General features: G+C 41.2%; 1 protein-coding gene across 9 annotated transcripts in view; it reads left to right on the top strand.

Moving 5' to 3' along the window:
- The window catches only part of ELAVL2 (ELAV like neuron-specific RNA binding protein 2), a 138,353-nt gene that overhangs the window by 95,981 nt on the left and 21,380 nt on the right, over positions 1-20,992 (top strand). For all 9 annotated transcript variants that reach the window (XM_015563773.1, XM_006763562.2, XM_006763557.2 and 6 more), the window contains one exon: positions 772-875. In XM_015563773.1, the coding sequence (XP_015419259.1) occupies positions 772-875 (104 nt within the window). The remainder of the gene's footprint in view (positions 1-771; positions 876-20,992) is intronic.

Genomic DNA, 20,992 nt, shown 5'->3' on the forward strand with positions numbered 1-20,992 from the left:
CTTTCCCTGTTCCTCATCTAGGTCATCACACCCCTTTTAGAAAATTGGACTCAGTTTATTTGAAGAAGCTTTCCTCTGAAAGAAATGTCTGCATACATACAGCAGTGGGCAAAAGTAGGTTTACTGTTGTGAGTACACAAAACAGTGGTTATTCTTGTATTATTTACTAATTATTTATTTGTATTACAACTGTAAACCTTCTTTTGCCCATGCCTACATACACACACACACACACACACATACACACACACATTAACACACACACATACATACGATTTTTCACCATTTTAGACTCTGACATAATTGTACTTGGTAAAGGCTGTGAGTTTGTCAGGGTGCAATGTACGGAACACCGACAGGTTTTTGGGTGGTGCTTCCTGCCTTCCCATTTTATGGGAGGAAACAAGCGAAAAAGTCGTGCCCGTGGAGCCCACTCCATGTAGATATAAAAAAATCTGGTTTCCAAAGCTGAGTGTGCCCTTGCTGTGCTCTCTTCCGGTTCAGGCAGGGCCTGTGTGCTGCAACTCTGGGGATGGGTGTTTTTTAAGTGGCACAACTTGCTGAGTTTTTACTGATGTTTAAACGTGCAAACATAGTAGAAAGGAGAATAAAAAGATCACATCTATCTTCCTAAAAGAACTAAAGGAGACTTCTTTTTACTATGGAGAAAATATGCTGGTGTTAATGGCAAGACCATATGCTGGAATGAAAGGCGATCTCTGTCATCAGCATGTAGAACTCATGTATGTCTTCTTCCTTTCTTCCCATTAGGACAGAGCTTGGGATATGGCTTTGTGAACTACATTGACCCCAAGGATGCAGAGAAAGCTATCAACACCCTGAATGGATTGAGACTTCAAACCAAAACAATAAAAGTATGTTGATTTTTTTTTAAAATATCTACTTGGAGAACAGAGATTTAAAAAGATTAAGGTCTACTTGTAGTTCTTTCCTTTACTCATTTTGTGCCCACATAGACACTTCTCTGGGGGTTTAGTGGAATTTTTTGTTTTGTTACACGATGGGGAAAGTTTAATTGGGAGTACTTTATGTAATCACTCCTGTATTAACAAAGGGACAGTAGCAACTTTTTAAGACAGGTACCTTATGAAACCTAGTGAATTAAATCTCCTTTCTTTATAGCTGATTACCTGCCATGTAATTCGAGGAATCCTTAGGCCAGTTCTTCTAGTAATGGCATACTTGTTCTGTTAAGGGCCAGGTGGCAAATATGTTAAGGTTTATGGGCCACACAGTGTCTGTCACAGCTTCTCAGCTCTGCTCTTGTGGCTTTAGTTCATAGCTACTATATGAACTCATAGGTGTGGCTCTGATCCTCTAAAACTTTATTTATGGACCCCAACAGGCGAATTTCATGTAATGTTTGCATGTTGCAAAATAGCTTTTTTAATTTCACCCCAATCATTTAAAAATATAAAAACCTATATATTCATGGTCTATAAAAAGACAGGTGCACGCCAGCCAGCTTTAGTCCTTGGACTGGAGGTTGGCTCTTATCTAGCAGGTTCAACTTGGCTTTGAGGAGAGTGACAAAGAGCACGCACATGCCACACAGGTTATTCTTCCTGTTATATTTTTCTTTTTAAGACACATGGTAAATAATTTTGGGGGTATTTTTCTGTGTGTGTGTGTGTGTGTGTGTGTGTGTGTGTGTGTCTGTGGGTTTTTGAAGTTCTTATGTGGATTCTCCCTGGTAAGAAGTTAATCCAATTGGCCGTATAGATTTTTTTTTCCCTTTAGAAAATAAACGGGATGTTGCCTCTGGCAAACTCTTAGTACAGGAGCCATCGATTTTCCCTCTCCTGCTTGGTGCAGACATTGCCAATCAATCACCGCAGTCTTTCTCCCTGAGTTTGGATGTGGCTCCCAAATATTTTTCAAAATAGTGTTCCAGACAACCTCAATCAATTGACTCGAGTTGGAACCTGTTTTCCACCCTTGATTTAAGAAGTCTGCTCAGATGATAGCCTGAAGTGGTGAGGGGAAGTTAGTCAAGGCTGACTGTGGCATTCATCTTGCTTTAGAGACTTGTCTAGGAGATTTCTGCTCATTTCTTCAGGCATCTGGAAACGCAGTGTCATCTTTGTGCTTAAAAGTGGCTTCTCTTAGAATTGTCAGTTAAAGTACTTCATTAGCCCTGGGTAGTTTTGTCACCACATTCTTTATATTTATTGGCTCGTAGGAAAAAATGCCTCCCAGTTCCTGACTCCTCCAAAGGAAAAGTACATGTGTTGGCCCCCAAATATACTTGGATGTAAGATGTTCAAGAGTTCTACATGTTTCTTGATCAAGAACATGTCCTATGTATGAAAAGATTCACCCTTGAGTCAGAAAATGAATTGGTTGCTGTTATCAGAATTTGAGGGGGGAAAATTAGATCTCTGATTTAGTCTCTGCTCACCTACTCGGCATACTTTTGGTTTGTATCACAGAGGTGATCCTCTTCAAAGCACTATTAATGAATAATCAAATGCTCTTATTAAAAAAAGATATCCGATATCTGATTATCTTTGGATTGATTTTTGTGTTCTTTACCCTGTTGCACATTTTCACAGGCCTCCCAACTTAATTTATGGCCAGGATTGCTGCTAAGTGATCATAATTTTGAAGTTCTGGGTTGTGGTTAAGAAATTAAGATAGATGGTTGGGATGGCTCATTTCAGGATATACCCGTTTCTCTGTCCCAGAAATAACCACCCTTATTTTATTCTAGTGAGTGAGTTAGTTTGCTCGAAGTCAGTCCATTGTCACGTTGTCCACAAGAAAGCAGAAATGCAGGGGGAAACAGGTCGCTGTAGAATAGATTCCAATCTCCTGCAAGAAAACCCTTGGACGACAGCTGCTTCCTCACTGTCCATCGCTGGCCTTCTCTGCAGGGCCCAGCTGGCCTGGGCGGAATACATTGAAGATAGGACAGTCATGCCTTGTGGCTTTTACTCTGTGACATCTGCTGCTTCTCTTCTGATTTTCTGAAATGGGGATGGGAGTGGTGGGTAAGCAGCAGGCCACTTCCTTCCCCACCCCCACTCGGTTCCTTCAGAAATATCACATAACAGCTGGTCTCCTCAGTTTGGCCCAGATTTCTCGAGAGGCAAAGCAGACCACTTTCCAAAACTACATGCATAGTACCATTTTTCGGTCTGTTTGTTCTCTCTGTGTATTTTTTTTTTCAATTAGATGTGTTCTGTGTTCTTATCCAACATCTTGAGCCAGTTCTTTTCTGGTGTTCAAAGTTACCTTTTGGACGCTGCATTTTAGCCCCTTTCGTTCCCTGGGATACTGTTCTAAAACTCTTTTTTTCCTTCCTCAGTCCACCCTGGAGGAAGGTGTCAGGATAATCTTAGAAAAACACAGTTTCCTCGTGTTACTTCTCACTCAGAATTCTCGAGTATTTCCCTGCCGCTTCACCATATCATCTGGCTCAGGAAGGAGGGCCTCAGATAGCAGATGCAACAGGGGGACCCGGGCTCTGGCTCCTTAGGAAGGTGATGGGAAAGAAGTGAGCCCAGCTGGGGCTGCCATCAGCTCATGGGAAGGCAGAGAAAATGGGGCCTGGGACACAGGTTCAGGGTGTTGCTAGCCCGGGAGAAGCTGCCGCTGCCCATTGCCCTCCCCTGCTTGCAAGTCTCCTGGGGACCCTTAGAGTTTAGGAGAAAGAAAATGCCCTCGGAAAGGAGATTCCGGTGGGTGTGCCCCAGGGAGGGCACAGTGGCGTAACTTTGGAGCCTCCCATGGATATGATGTTATCACCGTTCTCCACGGGAGTCAGACGGGCTCTTCACTGGCCAGCTGGTTTTATTCCTGGCCTCCGCACATAGCTCACGTGGCCCCCACTCCCTGGCATCCCCTTCCCCACGCATTTCAGTTGAATAGTGGCCTTCCCCGTCTTTCGGAGCCCGTCTGAAGTCTTCCCTTCAGCTCCTGCCTTGCTGGGTTGTTACAGCCTGGACTGGGTTTCCCCTTCTTTGACATCTGTTCTTTTTACCCTTGAGAAACTACGGAATCTTTGGTTTTGAAAGCACCCATATGTAATTTAGACTTAAGCATTACCCTCTGCCCCCAATAAAAAAGTTGAGACCAGTAGTTTAGCTAAGATCAGGCAGTTAAAGATACAGCTGGGACTCAATCCTTGTCTTCTGACACCTCTTTCCTGTAGAGCAAGCATGTCAAACTCTCAAAGGCTAACACGGACCAAATAAACAAGGTTTAAGTTTATGTGGGTCGCAAAAAAACAAAAGCTTCAATTTTCATGAAAACATAGGTTTATTTCAATAGAGACATGCTGGAATAAATGAGTAATCGTTAACATAAAATAATAGAACATTTTAAGAAAAATTAGTAACTTACCAGACATTGAGTAAATGCACAAATTAATAAGCATAATGCAAATAAACCTATTTTTCTTGTTTTCTGAAAGCGAAATATTTCCTACTGCGCACACCAAACAAGTCAGTACAAGACTAATGACGTGACAATTGGCTGCTAAAATATTCGCTGCTAGTATTCGTGGCAAGAAATGGCGCGCCTGTACATAAGGGTGTGTAAAGGAAATGAATGCAACATGATTATAGTAATCAGTCATTAGTGAACGTTGTAGTTACTGATAATTATGTATGACAGGATATTGTAAAAATTAAGTTACGAAATTTTTATTAAAACATTTCTTACATACCGTTATATTGGCTGGGCCACAAAAATATTCATTGTGGGCCACATGTGGCCTGTGGGCCACGAGTTTGACATCCTGAAGAGAGCTGCAGCAGATTAATCAGCATACATGGTATATACAGGTATACACGAGTTTGTGTACTCCTTGAGTGCAGGTTTCTGTTGTTTTCCAAGCCCCGTAGCATGTAGTATGCATTTGGTAAAATGCCTGGCTATTGCAATATTGAAACAGTGCATCAAGTGCTGTGAACGGTGGTTTATTTAGCAGTTTCTCTCCGGGCTTCCTAATAGCATTAGCCCAGTAGGGTTTTGTGCAGATGGATCTTGTGTTGAACAAATGACAGCTATTCAGTATTTCTGCAGTGCATGAAGCGGAGTCCCTCAGGCACTTCCAAACCTGGTTGCATCAGAATCACAAGGCGAGGGAGTTAGTAATGCAGGTTCCGGGAGCCACTTCAGGCCGATTAGGTCAGTGTTCAGAGGTGAGACGCAGGGATCTCTTCAAGTGCTTCCCAGGTAATGTGTGAAGGCAGGTCTAAGACCTAGCACTTAGCAGCCTCCAAAATGTCCTCTTTTTTTTAGTAGATTTCCTAAATATTTAATAATTTTGCATGCAAAGTTCAGTCTGTCTTTAGCTTTTACCTTTGTAATCCTTTTGCGGATAATTCTTTTAACCCCGGAGTATTACCCATGCTTTCTCTTGAGCATGCTGAATGATAGTTTAGCATTCAGAGTAGAAAGTAGTTCATACTCTTCACTTTTTAAAAAGTGAGGCTTAGAAATGAGAAAAACTGCGCAAATTGGTTTGACTTAGTGGATAGAGCATCAGCCTGCGGATTGAAGGGTCCCAGGTTCGATTCCAGTCAAGGGCATGTACCTTGGTTGGGCATGTATCTTGGTTGCAGACACATCCCCAGTAGGGGGTGTGCAGGAGGCAGCTGATTGATGTTTCTCTCTCATCAATGTTTCTAACTCTCTATCCCTCTCCCTTTCTCTCTGTAAAAAAATCAATAAAATATATTGTTTTAAAAATTAGAAAATCTTAATTATTCATTTAATTGAGAAAGGTATTCATTTTAAGTAATAGCATTCATAAGTTAAAGTCTCAAGATTTTTATTTTCTTTTCCTAAGATCACTTTTTCTCAGGTTGGGGCGATGGCCATCAGTTGTCCTTGCTGGTGATGTTACACCATCTTCAAACTGTCTGGAAGGCAGGCAAGACAAGTAAAGCCTGCACAGGTTGTCCCTGACATTGAGGTGGTAACTGACATGTAATATTACAATATTTTTAACTTATGCTATTAGGGAGGGTAGTGAAAAGGTAGCACATGTACAATTCAGACGTGCAGGGGGCAAGAAAAATCTCCTGGCCATGTTAAATACCGTAGGCTGGGGCTGGGTGAGGGGCCAGGGTTCCCCTCAGATCCCTCTGGTCCCCTGTAGGAACCGGTCATTTTGTGGACTATTCCGGCACCAGGGGTTGTGACTGCTTTGTTCAATCTGTGTGTGATTACTCATTTTGGTTCTAAAGGGGTTTAAGTACAATATTGATAAAATCTAAATACTCATGGAACATTTATGGCTTAAAGCCAACACGTTTAACCTTTGGCCTAGGTTCATAGTATCACACTTAAATTCACGATCAGGAGAGTGAAATCATGCATTTCTAAAAATACTTAGAGGCTTTCTTCTCCATCAAGAACTGTAACTAGCCGAAACCGGTTTGGCTCAGTGGATAGAGCGTCGGCTTGTGGACTGAGGGGTCCCAGGTTCGATTCCGGTCAGGGGCATGTACCTGGGTTGTGGGCACATCCCCAGTGGGAGATGTGCAGGAGGCAGCTGATCGATGTTTCTCTCTCATCGATGTTTCTAACTCTCTCTCTCTCTCTCTTCCTCTCTGTAAAAAATCAATAAAATATATTAAAAAAAAAAAAAAAGAACTGTGACTAGGTGATTATCACCCACACAGTGAAGTGGATGCCTGGACTCTTATGCTTCTCTCCTGACTCCTCCTTCTTCGGCTACAGGCCTAGGAAGCGTAATTATTCCTGAAATGAGCTTATTTTATCTGGAAAGTAGGAGCTGTTATCTCAAGGAATAGAACTTTTCATTATTATTGATAGCTACTATCTCCAGGAATCCAACTATTCCCTGCCCCCCAAAGAAAAAAATCCTGTCTGAAAGTACTCCCAGAATAGGAGAAAGGTACCTCAGTTTGGTTTTAATTAAAATGAATCTTTTTCTTAATCATTCAGACATAGACCAGGCTGAATTTTACATTTGCTTAAAAATTAATTGATACTCTTGAGATTATCACTTCAACTGAAGTAAGTCAGACAGGAAAGGAGAAAATGTATGATTCTACTCATATGTGGAATATGGAACAAAAAGTAACAAACTAATAAAATGAACAAAAACAAACTCACAGATACAGACAACAGAAGGGTGATTACCAGCGGGGGAAGAACGTGGTGGGAGGGCGAAGTCGGTAAAGGGGTCAAATATATGGTAACAGAAGGAAACTAGACTTCAGGTGGTGAGCACCCAATAGAGTGCACAGACACCCCATTATAATCTTGTCCTCCTGAAAATTATAGAATATTATTAACCAGTGTTACCCCAATAAATGTAATAGAAAATTGATACACAATAATGTGAAATTTCTTAAAAATAATTAAACTACAATCTAAGCACATAAGGAGAAATTCTGTTGTAAGAAATTTGGGATATTAATTATAAATAATAATATCTATTCCTTGAAGTGTTTGGCTTATTAGAGAGTAAATAAAGCTAATAAACATTTATTCTAAGCTACTGTATTGCTTTTATTTTTTTGTTAAGTTTGTACTTTTTCCTAATTAGTCTATCCTTTTCTCAATTAATAAATGTCATATTCACAGACTTTTTTTTCTTTTCTCTTTAGCTTGGTCTTTATCTTTAATATAGGAGGAATATAGAACTACTGTTTGGAAATCTTACTGTCCCAGACAGTGCTAATGTGATTTAACTGGTTCTGTGATCTTGGACAAAATCTTGGTCTTTTAAGTTTACATTTACATCTATAAAATGAATGAGTGTATTTATCATTTAAAATAGTTCTTACCTCCTCTTTAAAAAGTTTTCATGGTCTGCCAAATTGCATATGAAGTAACTAATTTTGATGAGCTCTTGGTTATCCTATAGAACAGTGGTTCTCAACCTGTGGGTCGCGACCCCTTTGGTGGTCGAACGACCCTTTCACAGGGGTCGCCTAAGACCATCCTGCATATGAGATATTTACATTACGATTCATAACAGTAGCAACATTACAGTTATGAAGTAGCAACAAAAATAATTTTATGGTTGGGTCACAACATGAGGAACTGTACTTAAAGGGCCAGAAGGTTGAGAACCACGGCTATAGAATGACTTAGTGATGAAATACAGCACTGAGGACATAATTTCAACTGTTTCCTTCCACTGTTGAAAGTTAGCAGCCACCATAAAATGAGTGCTGGGAAACACTTTTCTAGCTCAGCCTTCTTTGTGTAGGCTCATCAGGGATAGGGTTGGTATTTACCTGTTGGTAACTAGCCTATAGATGCTGCCTAATTAGACTGCCCACTGTGGAGAAGGAAAGGAAGGCCATGGACGGGGAGTGCAAGTGAAGCCAGTCTCCGACCTTGCCACCTGGTAGATGTATGGGCTTCGCACGCTTATAAAGCATCTCCTATAAAACTTTTTAAAGAAGAGGTAAGAACTATTTTAAATGATAAATAAACTCTTTAATTTTATAGATGTAAATGGAAACTTAAAAGAGCAAGATTTTGTCCAAGATCACAGAACCAGTTAAATCACGTTCGCACTGTCCAGGAGGGGAAGATTTCAAAACAGTAGTTCTATATTCCTTATTTCAAAACTGGCATATATAGTTTATTAATGACCCTTTTACCTTGACCAGAGTTGGAAAATTTGGAAGTAATAGTCTGAAGGATAGGCCTCAAATTAACTGATAGCTTTTGAAATGTTAGCTTAAATTGTTTAGCTGGTCAGAGTTCTGTTTGGGGATGGACAAAAAAGGTATAAAAAGTACATATCGGGAGTGGAGGCAAAAGTAGAAACTGAGTAAGCAATTTATTTGCCTTTTAAAAAATACAGACTGAGGGCATATTTTTCTAACTTAATTTTTGGTCTGGAGCTTTCTAGAGCCAAGTGCCAGGTATTAACAGTATATACCTACATCTGATTTTTAGAAACTCTTCAGTGCATTTAAACAAATTCTTACCTGTTTTGAGTCCGGTTTACACAGTCCTGTTTGAAATCTGTGTAATGCCCAGCATGTGTCTGTAGACTGCTCCTTTGTCAGCTGTGATTTTTTTTACATACTTCCTTTTATTTTTATTCATTTATTTGGAAAGGAAATGGTATTTTTTAATCCATGAAAAGTAATTTTAATTTTTTAAATCTTTTTTTTAATATATTTTATTGATTTTTTACAGAGAGGAAGGGAGAGAGATAGAGAGTCAGAAACATCGATGAGAGAGAAACATCGATCAGCCGCCTCCTGCACATCCCCCACCGGGGATGTGCCCGCAACCCAGGTACATGCCCTTGACCGGAATCGAACCTGGGCCCTTTCAGTCCGCAGGCCGACGCTCTATCCACTGAGCCAAACCGGTTTCGGCTAATATTTTAAATCTTTATTGTTGAAAGTATTACATATGTCCCCCTTTTCCCCCCATTGACCTCTTCCAGCCCATCCCTGCCCCCACCCCAGGCCTTCACCACACTATTGTCTGTGTGCATGGGTTATGCATATATGCATACAAGTTCATTGGTTGATTTCTTCTGTGATTTTTTTTTTAAAACACAAAAGCCCCCAAGGTTGTTACTTGTACAGGATGATCTAGAGCAGCGATCGCCAACCCCCATGGTCCCTGGACCACTGGTTGTCTGTGAAGTCCAAAAGGTTGGCGACCGCTGATGTAGAGAGTGTGGGTGGGTGGCCTCGCAGGGTCCACACCGCGGTGGTTTTGACGTCAGGCCTGTTGTCTTACTCCTGCTCCTTCCATGCTCTCGCCAAAGTAGGACTTAGACGTTCAAAAATTCCCAGAGAGCAGTGATGGGATATTCCTTCAGTGGCTCTTCTGTAGATACTTTCCCACAGTTGTTGGGGCAGAGGCTGTGCCCACACAGAGGGAAGGCTGAGGTGGAGGGTTCCCCTGTCCCAGCCTGTTTCCTGCCCATCCGTGCTGGTAAGCCCTGGAGGGCGGTGGTGGAGAGGGTCTCTGCCGTGGACTGAACTATCTTCTTTTAAGAAGGGAGTTTATAGATCCTTTTCTTACCTAAGCATGCCTCCGCCATTCCTGCCTGTTTCATAGAAGTGCATCGGCAGAGGCATTTCTGCCAGCACTGTTGGCACCTGTCTGCTTGCTTTTCCTCCTGCCCTTGAAGGGTAGGGCTGGTTAGGGCTTGTCTTTCATTTATGGCTCAGGAGTAGGTCAGTTTGGTGGCTGCAGTTTGTCTTACCAAGCTAGCTTGAGAGGTTAAGTAGGTGTGCTAAGTTTTGAAGAAGGGTCCCTGAATTCATTGTTGTATCCGCTTTCTGTAGTGTTTTCATGGGGCTTTTATCCTTTTACTTGTCTGGATTCAAAAACAGCCATCTCTTGTAGGCAGGCAGATACCCCTTTGATCAGTGAAATGAAGCTCAGGTTAAGAGACTGGTTCAAAAACCGATATGGCTAACAGTCCTTGTTACTGGGACCAGAATATAATGTTGGCTGGTACCTGTAGCTTGTATTGTTGTTAGTTTCCATTATCGATATTCAAGTGTTTTCCTTAGAACCAGGTTGTAGGTTCCACTGCAAACAAAGTGGATGTTCCGTTGGGGACCTGAACTTGGGGCATCTAGTGTCCTGAGACGTTCCGCATCAGACCTCTGTCGGTGCGAAGATGTGGGGCTGTGCCTAGTGGCGGGAAACCTCTGCTGTCTTCCAGGCTGAGCACTCAGACAGCCAGACCTCCAGTTGGAGAAGGAAACACATATCTGGGGGTCATATTAAGCAGCTCGGTGAGTTAACATCGATTTCAGTATTTCACTGGTAATTGGACAGTAAAGGAGTTACAGTAACTTTCTGAATCTCTGTTTTATAGGGTGCTACCCATTCTTTAACCATTTTTTTTTCTGGTAGGTTCTTGCAGGTCATAGATGCTAGTTTAAAAAATGCAGCAAAGTGGGTCTGTCTCTAATTCGCGTCGACTCTTTAGAAAAGCACCTGTGTCCGTTTTCTCTTAAGTGCTGCAGCGGAATTACTTGTGGAGTTTTTACTTTGGGAAGTTTCTCGACATACTGTGTATGGGCAAGTGAGAGAGGGGGCTTTACATTTTTTAAAACAATACAGTAACCTGCTATTCATCTGCCCACCCTCCCGTCCCCTCCTGCGAAGAACTTCTTTGAATACTGCCTTAGGACTTGGAGTCACCAGCCCCGGATTTGAGCTCTGCTTTTGTTCTCTCGGTCTAGTTTTCTCATTTATAAAATGAGGATGAGGGTACCAGGCTGCACAGTTACTGTGAAACATTTTGCTAGACATCTGGAGGTGGGACCTACTTGTGCTGACCTGTTACTTTTGGGGAGAGAGGAGGTCGAGACGATCCCGTGGTTTCCCCATCTTCCTTTTCCATAGTAAGTTGTATTTTAGAAACCTAGTTGGGGAGGAATGAAAAAACTAACTTTTACTCTGAAGGAAGTCGTAATATTTAGTCGGATAGTTAAAAAATTACAGTAGTTACCTAGTGTAATAGAGAGATGGATTTTGAGAAAAATCAATCCATCATGGTAATGCGATCTGTTTTGTGGTCATTAGTGTAAGGTTACCTTCTCCCACAGGAATGAGAAGTTTAATCCTTCCTGCTTAGGTTCCCAGGGTTGCTAATGAGTCTTGAAGTGACCTTCAGGTGAGCAGCAGGAAGGGCAAAGGAAAGCAAAGCACCTGCCTGGTCCTGGAGACAGACAATCCAGAAAAAGCTTCAGTTTCCACAAATTTTGTTAAATGACTCTAGAATCTCACAGGTTGCCGCTTGCTTTACCCAGACCACCCTGTTCTTACGCCTAGAAAGCTCTGACCTCGTCAAATCAATCAGGCACAGCAGCCCTTTGCGGAGATCGGCCACGGCCCACGGGCTGCCGAATCCAGCTGGGCCACACCCAGCCAGTCTGTTTTCTGGAAATACCTTTGGATTGATTTTTACGGGCTTTGTTTTATTTTTACATTTTTGTATTTGCGGGTAATTTATATTCACGTGTCCTTTACTTTTCAAGATACCTGGGAAATTGTCTTATTCAGAAACCAGGAATTTAACATTGGTGGGTGGTGAGGAGGAGAGTTCTCTAGGGAACCCGAATTCGCCCCAGAGTTTGAGGATGACCTATATTAAATCGTTCAGAAGAACTGCCAAAACTCGAGTGTTTCTCAGGATCACTGAAGTAGGGTAGTTGATAAAGTTCAAGTTTCTGGGCCCCAATCAAGAATTATTATATGTGTTTATCTGCAGAATGAGGCCAAGGGAGTTTTATTTTAATACCACCACAGGTGAGTCTTACCAGGTGGGGGTCTGATGGGAGACCCATAGCGGACATTAATGATTTGTGCTTGCATAGGTCTGGGGTTTCAGAAGAAATCTGTATGTAAATAAGATGTTTGCTTGTGGATTCTATCATAAACTATCTGGGATATTTAGGATTAACATATACTTTTAATAAATATAATACTGGAATTACTTAAAAAATACACACTGATTCTCTCATACACACACAGTTTGCTCATTTTCGGAGCATTTGAATGACGTTAAATACTTTTAGCATTACAAGTACATAAACATCATTTAATACTTGATTCTGAGAATGGGGAATTTACAGTATAGTTCTTTTGGCACCCATTTATTTAGAATGAGTGTTTTGTAGTATAGAGATGAGTTGAATTACTTGATTCAGGGTGGTTGTGAATCCTTAGATCATGGAAGTTGCTTTTACAATGCAATTAAAATTTGACTCATTTATCGGCTCCTAACTGCATGCTTCTCCCAGCCCTCCCCAGTATCTGGATATGTGAACTTTCTAGTCAGGGTTTGAACAAATTGGAATTTGCTCTATTATCATAAGAACATCCCCACAGAACATATGATAAATATTTAAAGGAGAGAATTAGTGTATGCTTCCTTAATTTATAAACCTTTTGACTTACAAGCTGAATTTAGTCCCAAAGTTACATGAAAGCCGTGTACAGGATTGCCAGGTGCTTAGCATGCCTCTGTTCTGCTCCGATTTGCAAAAACGGGTTAATAAGTCATCGTCACCAACTTGCAGGATTTTCTTTAGTTCTTCTTCATTAACCAGCGTCTTGGGGGAATTGTGAAATATGCATTGTCTGCAAACTACTCTGGCTGCACAAAGTCAAATGAACTGTGAAGGTGAGGGCTGAAAACACCCCTCTCACCTCTGTGCTTTGTTCTCTGAGTATTAGAGAACATTGATCTACCAAGTGGCAAAGGGTCTCCTATTTGGCTGTTTAATTACAGCCAGTGAATGTTATTGATGCTATCACTCAGCAAGACCCAGGGAAAGGACATGGTGCCTGAGCATTCAGTGCTCCCAGCAGTGTAATTAAATAGCGCAGGCCTGCCTTCTGAAGTAAAGCGAGGTGCTCCCACACACCTGGGGCAGAGGAGCAACCAAGGCACTGCCCCTCTTTAAATTTCTGGAGGAGTTCTATGAATGACAATGAATGAATGATACGATCTCCTGATTATGTCCAGTGAAGGCTGGTGGTAAGCGTTTTCCTTAAAAACACTCATTTTTGTAAAATTGTCACAACTGCCATATAGAAGGCTTTAGGAATACAGTAATTACTTTCTGTTAAAACTGTTCAGGGGAATATGCAGCTCAGGTGTCTGTCGGATAGGTATTTGGAGGATGAGGGATTGTCTCAAATGAGACTATTAGTCCTGCAAATCAGTTCATTTAGAAAAGTGTTTCCTGTGATTACTCTCTAATGTCTAATCATGTTGAGAGAAAAATGCCTTGGCATGTTTGAAGTTATAAAACATGTAGTGATGTTGTAGGGGCCAGTACTGTACTAGTAATACTTTAAGGGCTATTCCTTTTAAATTACCTATTGAATAAATTTTTTATGACTTATGCCATATTTATAAAATATGTATAGGTAAAACTTTCTTTGTCTCTGGGAGGGCTTGTAATAACATTTTCATTATCCTTTTTTCTCTTGATCATATGATACATATTTCTTTTCCAAACATTACACACACATATATACATCTCTCATACAAATTTTCATTCAGGCTTATTTGAGAGATGGGACATGCCAAAGACAATCCAAAGTATTTCCTGTAACTTCCCTGTTTCTTTAAAAGAATAGATTTTTAATAGATTTCAGAGAGGAAGGGGGAAGGAGAGAGAGATAGAAACATCAATGATGAGAGAGAATCATTGATTGGCTGCCTCCTGCATGCCCCCCCTCTATCCCCCCCACTGGGGATTGAGTCTGCAACTCAGGCATGTGCCCTGACCAGGAATCGAACTGTGACCTCCTGGTTCATAGGTTGACACTCAACCACTGAGCCACTGTGGCCAGGCTGCCCTGTTTTTTTTAATGGTATATGGTTTATACCAGTCAGGCTTACCAAGGACAGGCTATCCTTGAAAGAAAGTGAGTTGGTTTCCTAAATTTTTTTTGTGCTTGTGTGTGTGTACACAAACACAGAAACGCACACATCAGATACTTGACAGCTGGGTCAAAACACTAAGTCTTGGCTATAACAGTTTACTTGTGATGCTCGCATACCCCAGAGTTGTGGGTTTGAGTCCAGACTACCACAAAAAAATTGGTAGTAATCTTTTTGCTAGTGGAGGGTCTTGCCTTCAATTTATAAAACAAACAACATCTGTGAAGCACAGTAAACCCAAAGGTCTGCCTGTGGTATAAGCAAGAGGTCTGCCTGTTGTACAAGCAGGAGGTCTGCCTGTTGTATAAACAGAGGGTCTGCCTGTTGTACAAGCAAGAGGTCTGCCTGTTGTACAAGCAGGAGGTCTGCCTGTTGTATAAACAGAGGGTCTGCCTGTTGTACAAGCAAGAGGTCTGCCTGTTGTACAAGCAGGAGGTCTGCCTGTTGTATAAACAGAGGGTCTGCCTGTTGTACAAGCAGGAAGTCTGCCTGTTATATAAGCAGGAGGTCTGCCTGTTGTATAAACAGGGGGTCTGCCTGTTGTACAAGCAGGAGGTCTGCTTGTATAAGCAGCATGCGTTGCAGACTGTTTAACATTTGCAACAGGTGTTTAAAGGGGGATTATACAAATAAAATGTCCTTTGTTTAAAAGAGAAAGATTGTTAGAAAGTTTCCTTTGGAAGTTTGAATACTATTTTAATATACATTAAAGGTTTAGTGAAACTGGTTATCTTCTTCAAGAGTTCCATCCCATTAGGGCCTTATTATATTCTACAAAACCATAACAAGAGCAATGGTTAGTCGCTTAGTTTTCAGGGAAGGTCATGTGCTCTAAAAGTTATTAATGTTCATCCCCTACTCTCCCCTTCTCCTCAAATAAAGGACAAAAAAATTAAAGGTGATGTTAAAAACATTTAAGTGTAAATTGTTTTCTAAGTCTATACAATCATGGTTGTACCATCTGGGGTAGGGGATATCTGTGAATAAGTAAGTGCTGGATTCATCAAGCATTTTAAGTGCCTAGGATGTACCAGGCAGCTGTGCTAAAGTATGGCAAGATGTGGTCTGTTCCTTGGTGTCATTGTGCAGCTGGGGAGACAGCTCTGACTCTTGTGCCCGTCATCTGAGTGTGTAAGTGAATGAGTGCAGTGGATGGATCAGTCACTGGCTGTTGAGAGGCCTCTGCAGTGCTCTCAGAGGTGAGAGGGTTTTACACAACAGGGTTTATCAGGCAGAGGGAGAAGAAAGGTAGCACATGAAGGAATGTCTCATCCAAAGGCGAAGACAGGCCTTTAAGTGACATGTACTTTTTGGAAAAAACTTCCACCTGAAAACGATAAAGTGTGCTTATTTACCAAGTAATAGCCTTCTTCAAAAAAAAATGGTTGGTAGCAAAATTTGATTACACCTGGCCCCATAGTTTACATTTATACTTCTTAAGTGAAGACCTAACTTATAAGAACTACAGGGATGAATTTTGGGCAGATGAATTCATTTGTTTGTGGACACACCTGCCTCGTTCTGCAAAGATCCCTGGTGACCTGCGAGTCTCGGTTAAGGTATTTACAAATGGCAACATGATGGACATTTTCTATGGAGTAGTTAGTGTCCACACAGAGAAAGGATCACTATATTTTCATTACTGTGTGTGTAAGTAGGTCAAAGAAGACTTGGATAGCTGAGTGAACTTTGTAGCCAAGCAGTTTTTCTTTTAGCTATGGAACAAAAGGAAACTTATTGCAGATGGTACTTAAATTAGCTTTTTATTGCCACACTGATTTTGACTATTCTCCTCACCTGGCTTCTGATGGCACACCTGTGTGCATATTGTACCGGTACATGACATACACATCTCTGTAGACTGTGACTGCCTTACTCAGAAGAGCTTCACCTGACATTGAAGAGCTCCAGAATCTGCCCAGCTCCCTACTCAGTGCTTTCATTGTCCTACTTCTTGGTAGGCGTTACTACTCATTGAAGATGTCAAATGAAGGATATGTGAAGGACTTACCTGCTCCTTTTCCTTTTTTTCTACAATAAAAGAAGATGTAACTATTGTTATCCCTTTATGGGAGATTTTCTACGTAATGTCCATCTGCCCATCTGTCTTTGTCCATCAGTCTCTCTCTCTCATATACTTTCTCTCTCTGTCAAACCGTAGATGGAGTTTATGAAAGCCCTAGGATGTGTACCCACCGACATTGGCTTGTAGAGAACCTTTTCCCCCATACATTGCTAACCGGTACTAGTTGGCTTTATTCTTTTTATTTAATCCTTCCATGAGGATATGTTTTTGGTGAATTTTAGAAAGAGAGGAAGAGAGAGAGAAAGAGAGAGAGAAACACATCAGTGTGAGAATTATCCATTGGCCATTTCCTGTATGTGCCCTGACCAGGAATCAAACCCACAACCTTTTGGTGCACGGGGCGATGCTCCAGCCAACTGAGCCACCAGGCCATGGTGGTTTTTCTTAAACAGCTCCACTCTACTTTCACCAGGTAGTGTGTTGAAAGGACCCTTAAGAAGCTGTTACTGGAGAACGGCCTTCGAAGAAGTGGGTGATTCGTCTGTTTTTCTACCAGTATAAGCCAATTTAACTGTTGTATTGTTTCCAAGAGGCATAAAAAGCCAGGTAGTTTGGGCAAGTACCGCACCTTCTAATCATCTTGCCTGAGAGGTACTTCAGAAGTAGCCCCTGCAGGATGCCCTGGAATGTATTTACGCGGCAGGTATTGGAGTGCCTATGTGGGGTGTGTGAGACATATATATGTAAGAGTTAGTTACAACCCTGTAGGAGCTTAACGCCTGACAATATAACAGCATTGCTACCCCGGTAGGAGGCACTGAGGCAGCTTGCTGTCTGGCCGAGTAAAATCCCAAACACATTGGATACTGAGTCCTGAGCCTTCCTCTCTTCCTCCAGCCTCTTATGTCCTCAGAGGGTATTTAATGGAAGTGTCTAGATAAGAATTTATAGGGCTGCCTATTAGTCTAGCCTTCTTAGTGTTGGTTTGTTCTCTGTGAAATCACGTTGCTTTGGGCACTGATCGTAGAGCCTTGTAGCCCATTCCACATTCAGAAACATACGTGTAGCCCTAACCTTAAAGCAGGCGCAATTTGAAATCCCTTTGTTGTTTCTACCGCTTTCTCCCCAAAAAGTATCCTGTGTTTCATCCTGCTCCTCCCTTTAGGGTCTAGCAGATCTCTACAAGAGAGGAGGAGGAAGTGGGAGGGTTTTGATTAGAGAAATAAAATTAAGTTGGCCTTTTGTACCAGCCTCATGCTTCATCCAGGCTTCAGGCTCTCACACACTCTCATCTGCCATTGTCTTACAAAATACAAGCAATATTTTATAATATCGTAATTATAAATTTGTATTACAGATTGTATTTTAATGTAATAATTAATATACATTCATTTTTATAACTGCCATGACTTTGGAAAACACCTTAGTTATTTCATCTTTGAACTGCTTTTCTGTTAAAGGGATGCCTCTTCCTTGTGTCAAGTTCTCCCGCTCTGTGTCTTCTTATCTGATCTAAGAGACAGTGGTATGTTTGAGTTTTTTCTTTCATAAACTGGGACGCTGAAAATAATACTCAGTTCATACACTTGTGAGGATCAGTTGAGGTAGTATCTGTAACATACCCAGAATAGTGCCTGGCACATGGGAAGAACTTAATAAATGTCAGGGGCTGTCATTAGCTGTGCTGTTACGAGATTATACACGTGAAATCATTACATTATGATTAAAACATTACTATGGTTCTCCGGCTCTGTGTTAATAGTTCTGTTACTCTGTTTAATCCTTATGAGGTCCCTGTGAGGTAAGGAGTATTAAACGTCAAATTACAAATAAAGAAATGAAGGTTTCAAAGTACCAAAGGGAATTATCTCAGAGTTATGTAACTGGCAAGCAAGCAGCAGAGCCCAGATCTGGACCTAGCTCTGTGCGACTCCATGCCTTATGTATGCTTTTACTCCTTGACTTTGCTCTAGTACAAGCATTAATTTCTGGCCACTACTTCATAGTACACTCTGTTGTAGCCAGAGCCTCACCAGTAATAATACATTTTCTTCTGCCTCCTATTCATGCTTAAAATTTTGAAAGATTATGTGCCCATATAAATACAGGGTCATTTCTCATTTTTACTTACTTTTAATAGTAGTTTTTAAAAATATTTTTATTGATTTTTTACAGAGAGAAAGGGAGAGAGATAGAGAGCTAGAAACATCGATGAGAGAGAAACATCGATCAGCTGCCTCCTGCACATCCCCCACTGGGGATGTGCCCGCAACCCAGGTACATGCCCTTGACTGGAATCGAGCCTGGGACCCTTCAGTCCGCAGGCCGAAGCTCTGTCCACTGAGCCAAACCGGTTTCGGCAGTTTTTTTTTTTTTAAATTGATTTTAGAGAGAGGGAGGAAGGGAGAGGGATAGAGAGTTAGAATCATTGATCAGCTGCCTCTTGCTGGAACCTGCAACCCAGGCATGTGCCCTGATCGGAATCGAACTGGTGACCTCTTGGTTCATGGGTCAGTGCTTACCCACTGAGGCACACTAGCTGGCCTCATTTCTCATTGTTAATGTTAAAAGTAAGGGAGTCTGCTTTCTTAACCACTACTGACACTTCTAAGGCAGAGCAGATAAGAAGGGACTCCGCTGGTTACAGCTGGAACTCCATCTATTTTGTGTGTGTGTGCCACTCTAGTGTAATCGCTTCCTAAAATTTTAATGGGCTAAGTGATGGCTTTAGGTTTGGAAATGGAATATGGAATTTTTTGATTGATAGATTCCTGCTTAGACCTTGGCATGACTAATCCACCACCACTGCGGTAGTGAATTTCATTGAACCGCCACCACTCCTTCCTCAGATGCCACATTCATACCATTGCTCTGCTTGTGTTTTATCCTTTGTTGAATTCTCACATGCAGAGGTCTTTCGGAATTTGGAAGGCATGTGTGGCTTCTCTGAGTTGCATTTCAAGAATTATCTCTGCCGTGGACTCCCTGTTGGTCTTTATCAGCCTGAGAACCCTTTTTGAACCCAGTGAGTGCAGCAGCCAACCAGAAGCCACAATAAAAGCACAGATAGGTTCTGCCAAGTACCACACTTCCATAAAAAATGAAGATGACTGTCAAAAACAGCCTGTTTGGACCCTCATTTAATTGATGCACATGGATGAGACGGTGTTTGGTAGCATTTAATGAATTCTGCTCAGCCTAGTTTTTCAGAGGCTGAGTTGAAGGTGTGTGAAAAAGGAAGTCTAATTTGCCAAGTCTCCAGTTTATGATTCGTTGCTTAGTACAAATCTTTCAACCAGAATACTTTCGTTTTTCTGTGGCTATTCAGTAGGTTTAGTGTTGCTTTTAACAATGCCATCTATAATCACTTATGGCATTATTAAGTCTTAGCTTCGTCTTTAACTTGGATGCAAGAATCGGCTGCCTGGAAGTTTATTTCCTATGTTACACTAAAGCTCCAACATGATGTGAAGTCGGGCAGTCTCTCTCCTGTAAACAGCCACTTGCTATTTTCACTTTCCATTAAATGGCATCCAATTTAAAAAAAAAAAAGCAGGCATGTTTGATACCTAAGAGATTTTGACTATTCTGGGTACTTTTTAATTTAATTGGTGTAAAACACTAGCTGTAGGATTCTTCGTTTGATTTTTCTCTCTTCAGTCCTCCTCCACACATCCCACCAATACTAGATTTTCTCAAGTACGTAAATAATTCGCAGGAATTACAAGAAGAAATACAGTAACTATCATAATGGGATGACTCATTTTGATTTATTTCAGGTGTATATAAGAAGATACTTAGCAAAGCTAAGGTTGTTACCTTTTTGAATCTCTCTCTTCTGGTATTTCCTTGTAGATGTCTGGTCATCTTCCCAATAACTCATTTTGCCAGAAACTTGTGCGGTTTCAGACTGTTGCAGCCAATGGGTTAAAGGAAAACCCCTTGACAAAAGGTTAAGGTCGTTGAATCCCCCTTCCAAGGTTTTGTTTGGTGTCTTGGGAAACAACTAGGGAAGTGAGAGAGCAGAAAGCTTTGGGAAACATTGAAGGTTGTGTGTTTTTATATAGAAGACATACTTAGTGTCCTGAGCATAAAGGACTGAGACATTTGAAATTAATCTTAGAGCATTAGGGAGCCCCTGAGGGAACTGAAGCAGAGCATAGCGTGATCAGATGTATTCCTCGGAACCTCTGAGCTGCTCGCTTGAATGAACACAATCTTTGTGTAGACTTAAAGAATTCAACAAATCCAGTCTCAGTAACATTTGAGGTTCCATCTGTATTTCCCATTGATGTAGTTTTTCTGAATTTTGTGTCTTGAAATATCTATTAAAGGCAACTACCCCAATATCTAATACAGTGATGGAGAACCTTTTGAGCTCGGCCTGTCAGCATTTTGAAAAACCCTAACTTAACTCTGGTGCCGTGTCACATATAGAAATTTTTTGATATTTGCAACCATAGTAAAACAAAGGCTTATATTTTTGATATTTATTTTATATGTTTAAATGCCATTTAACAAAGAAAAATCAACCAAAAAAATGAGTTTGCATGTCA

This window comes from Myotis davidii, unplaced genomic scaffold, assembly GCF_000327345.1.
Source record: "Myotis davidii unplaced genomic scaffold, ASM32734v1 scaffold1518, whole genome shotgun sequence".
Classification (NCBI taxonomy): domain Eukaryota; kingdom Metazoa; phylum Chordata; class Mammalia; order Chiroptera; family Vespertilionidae; genus Myotis; species Myotis davidii.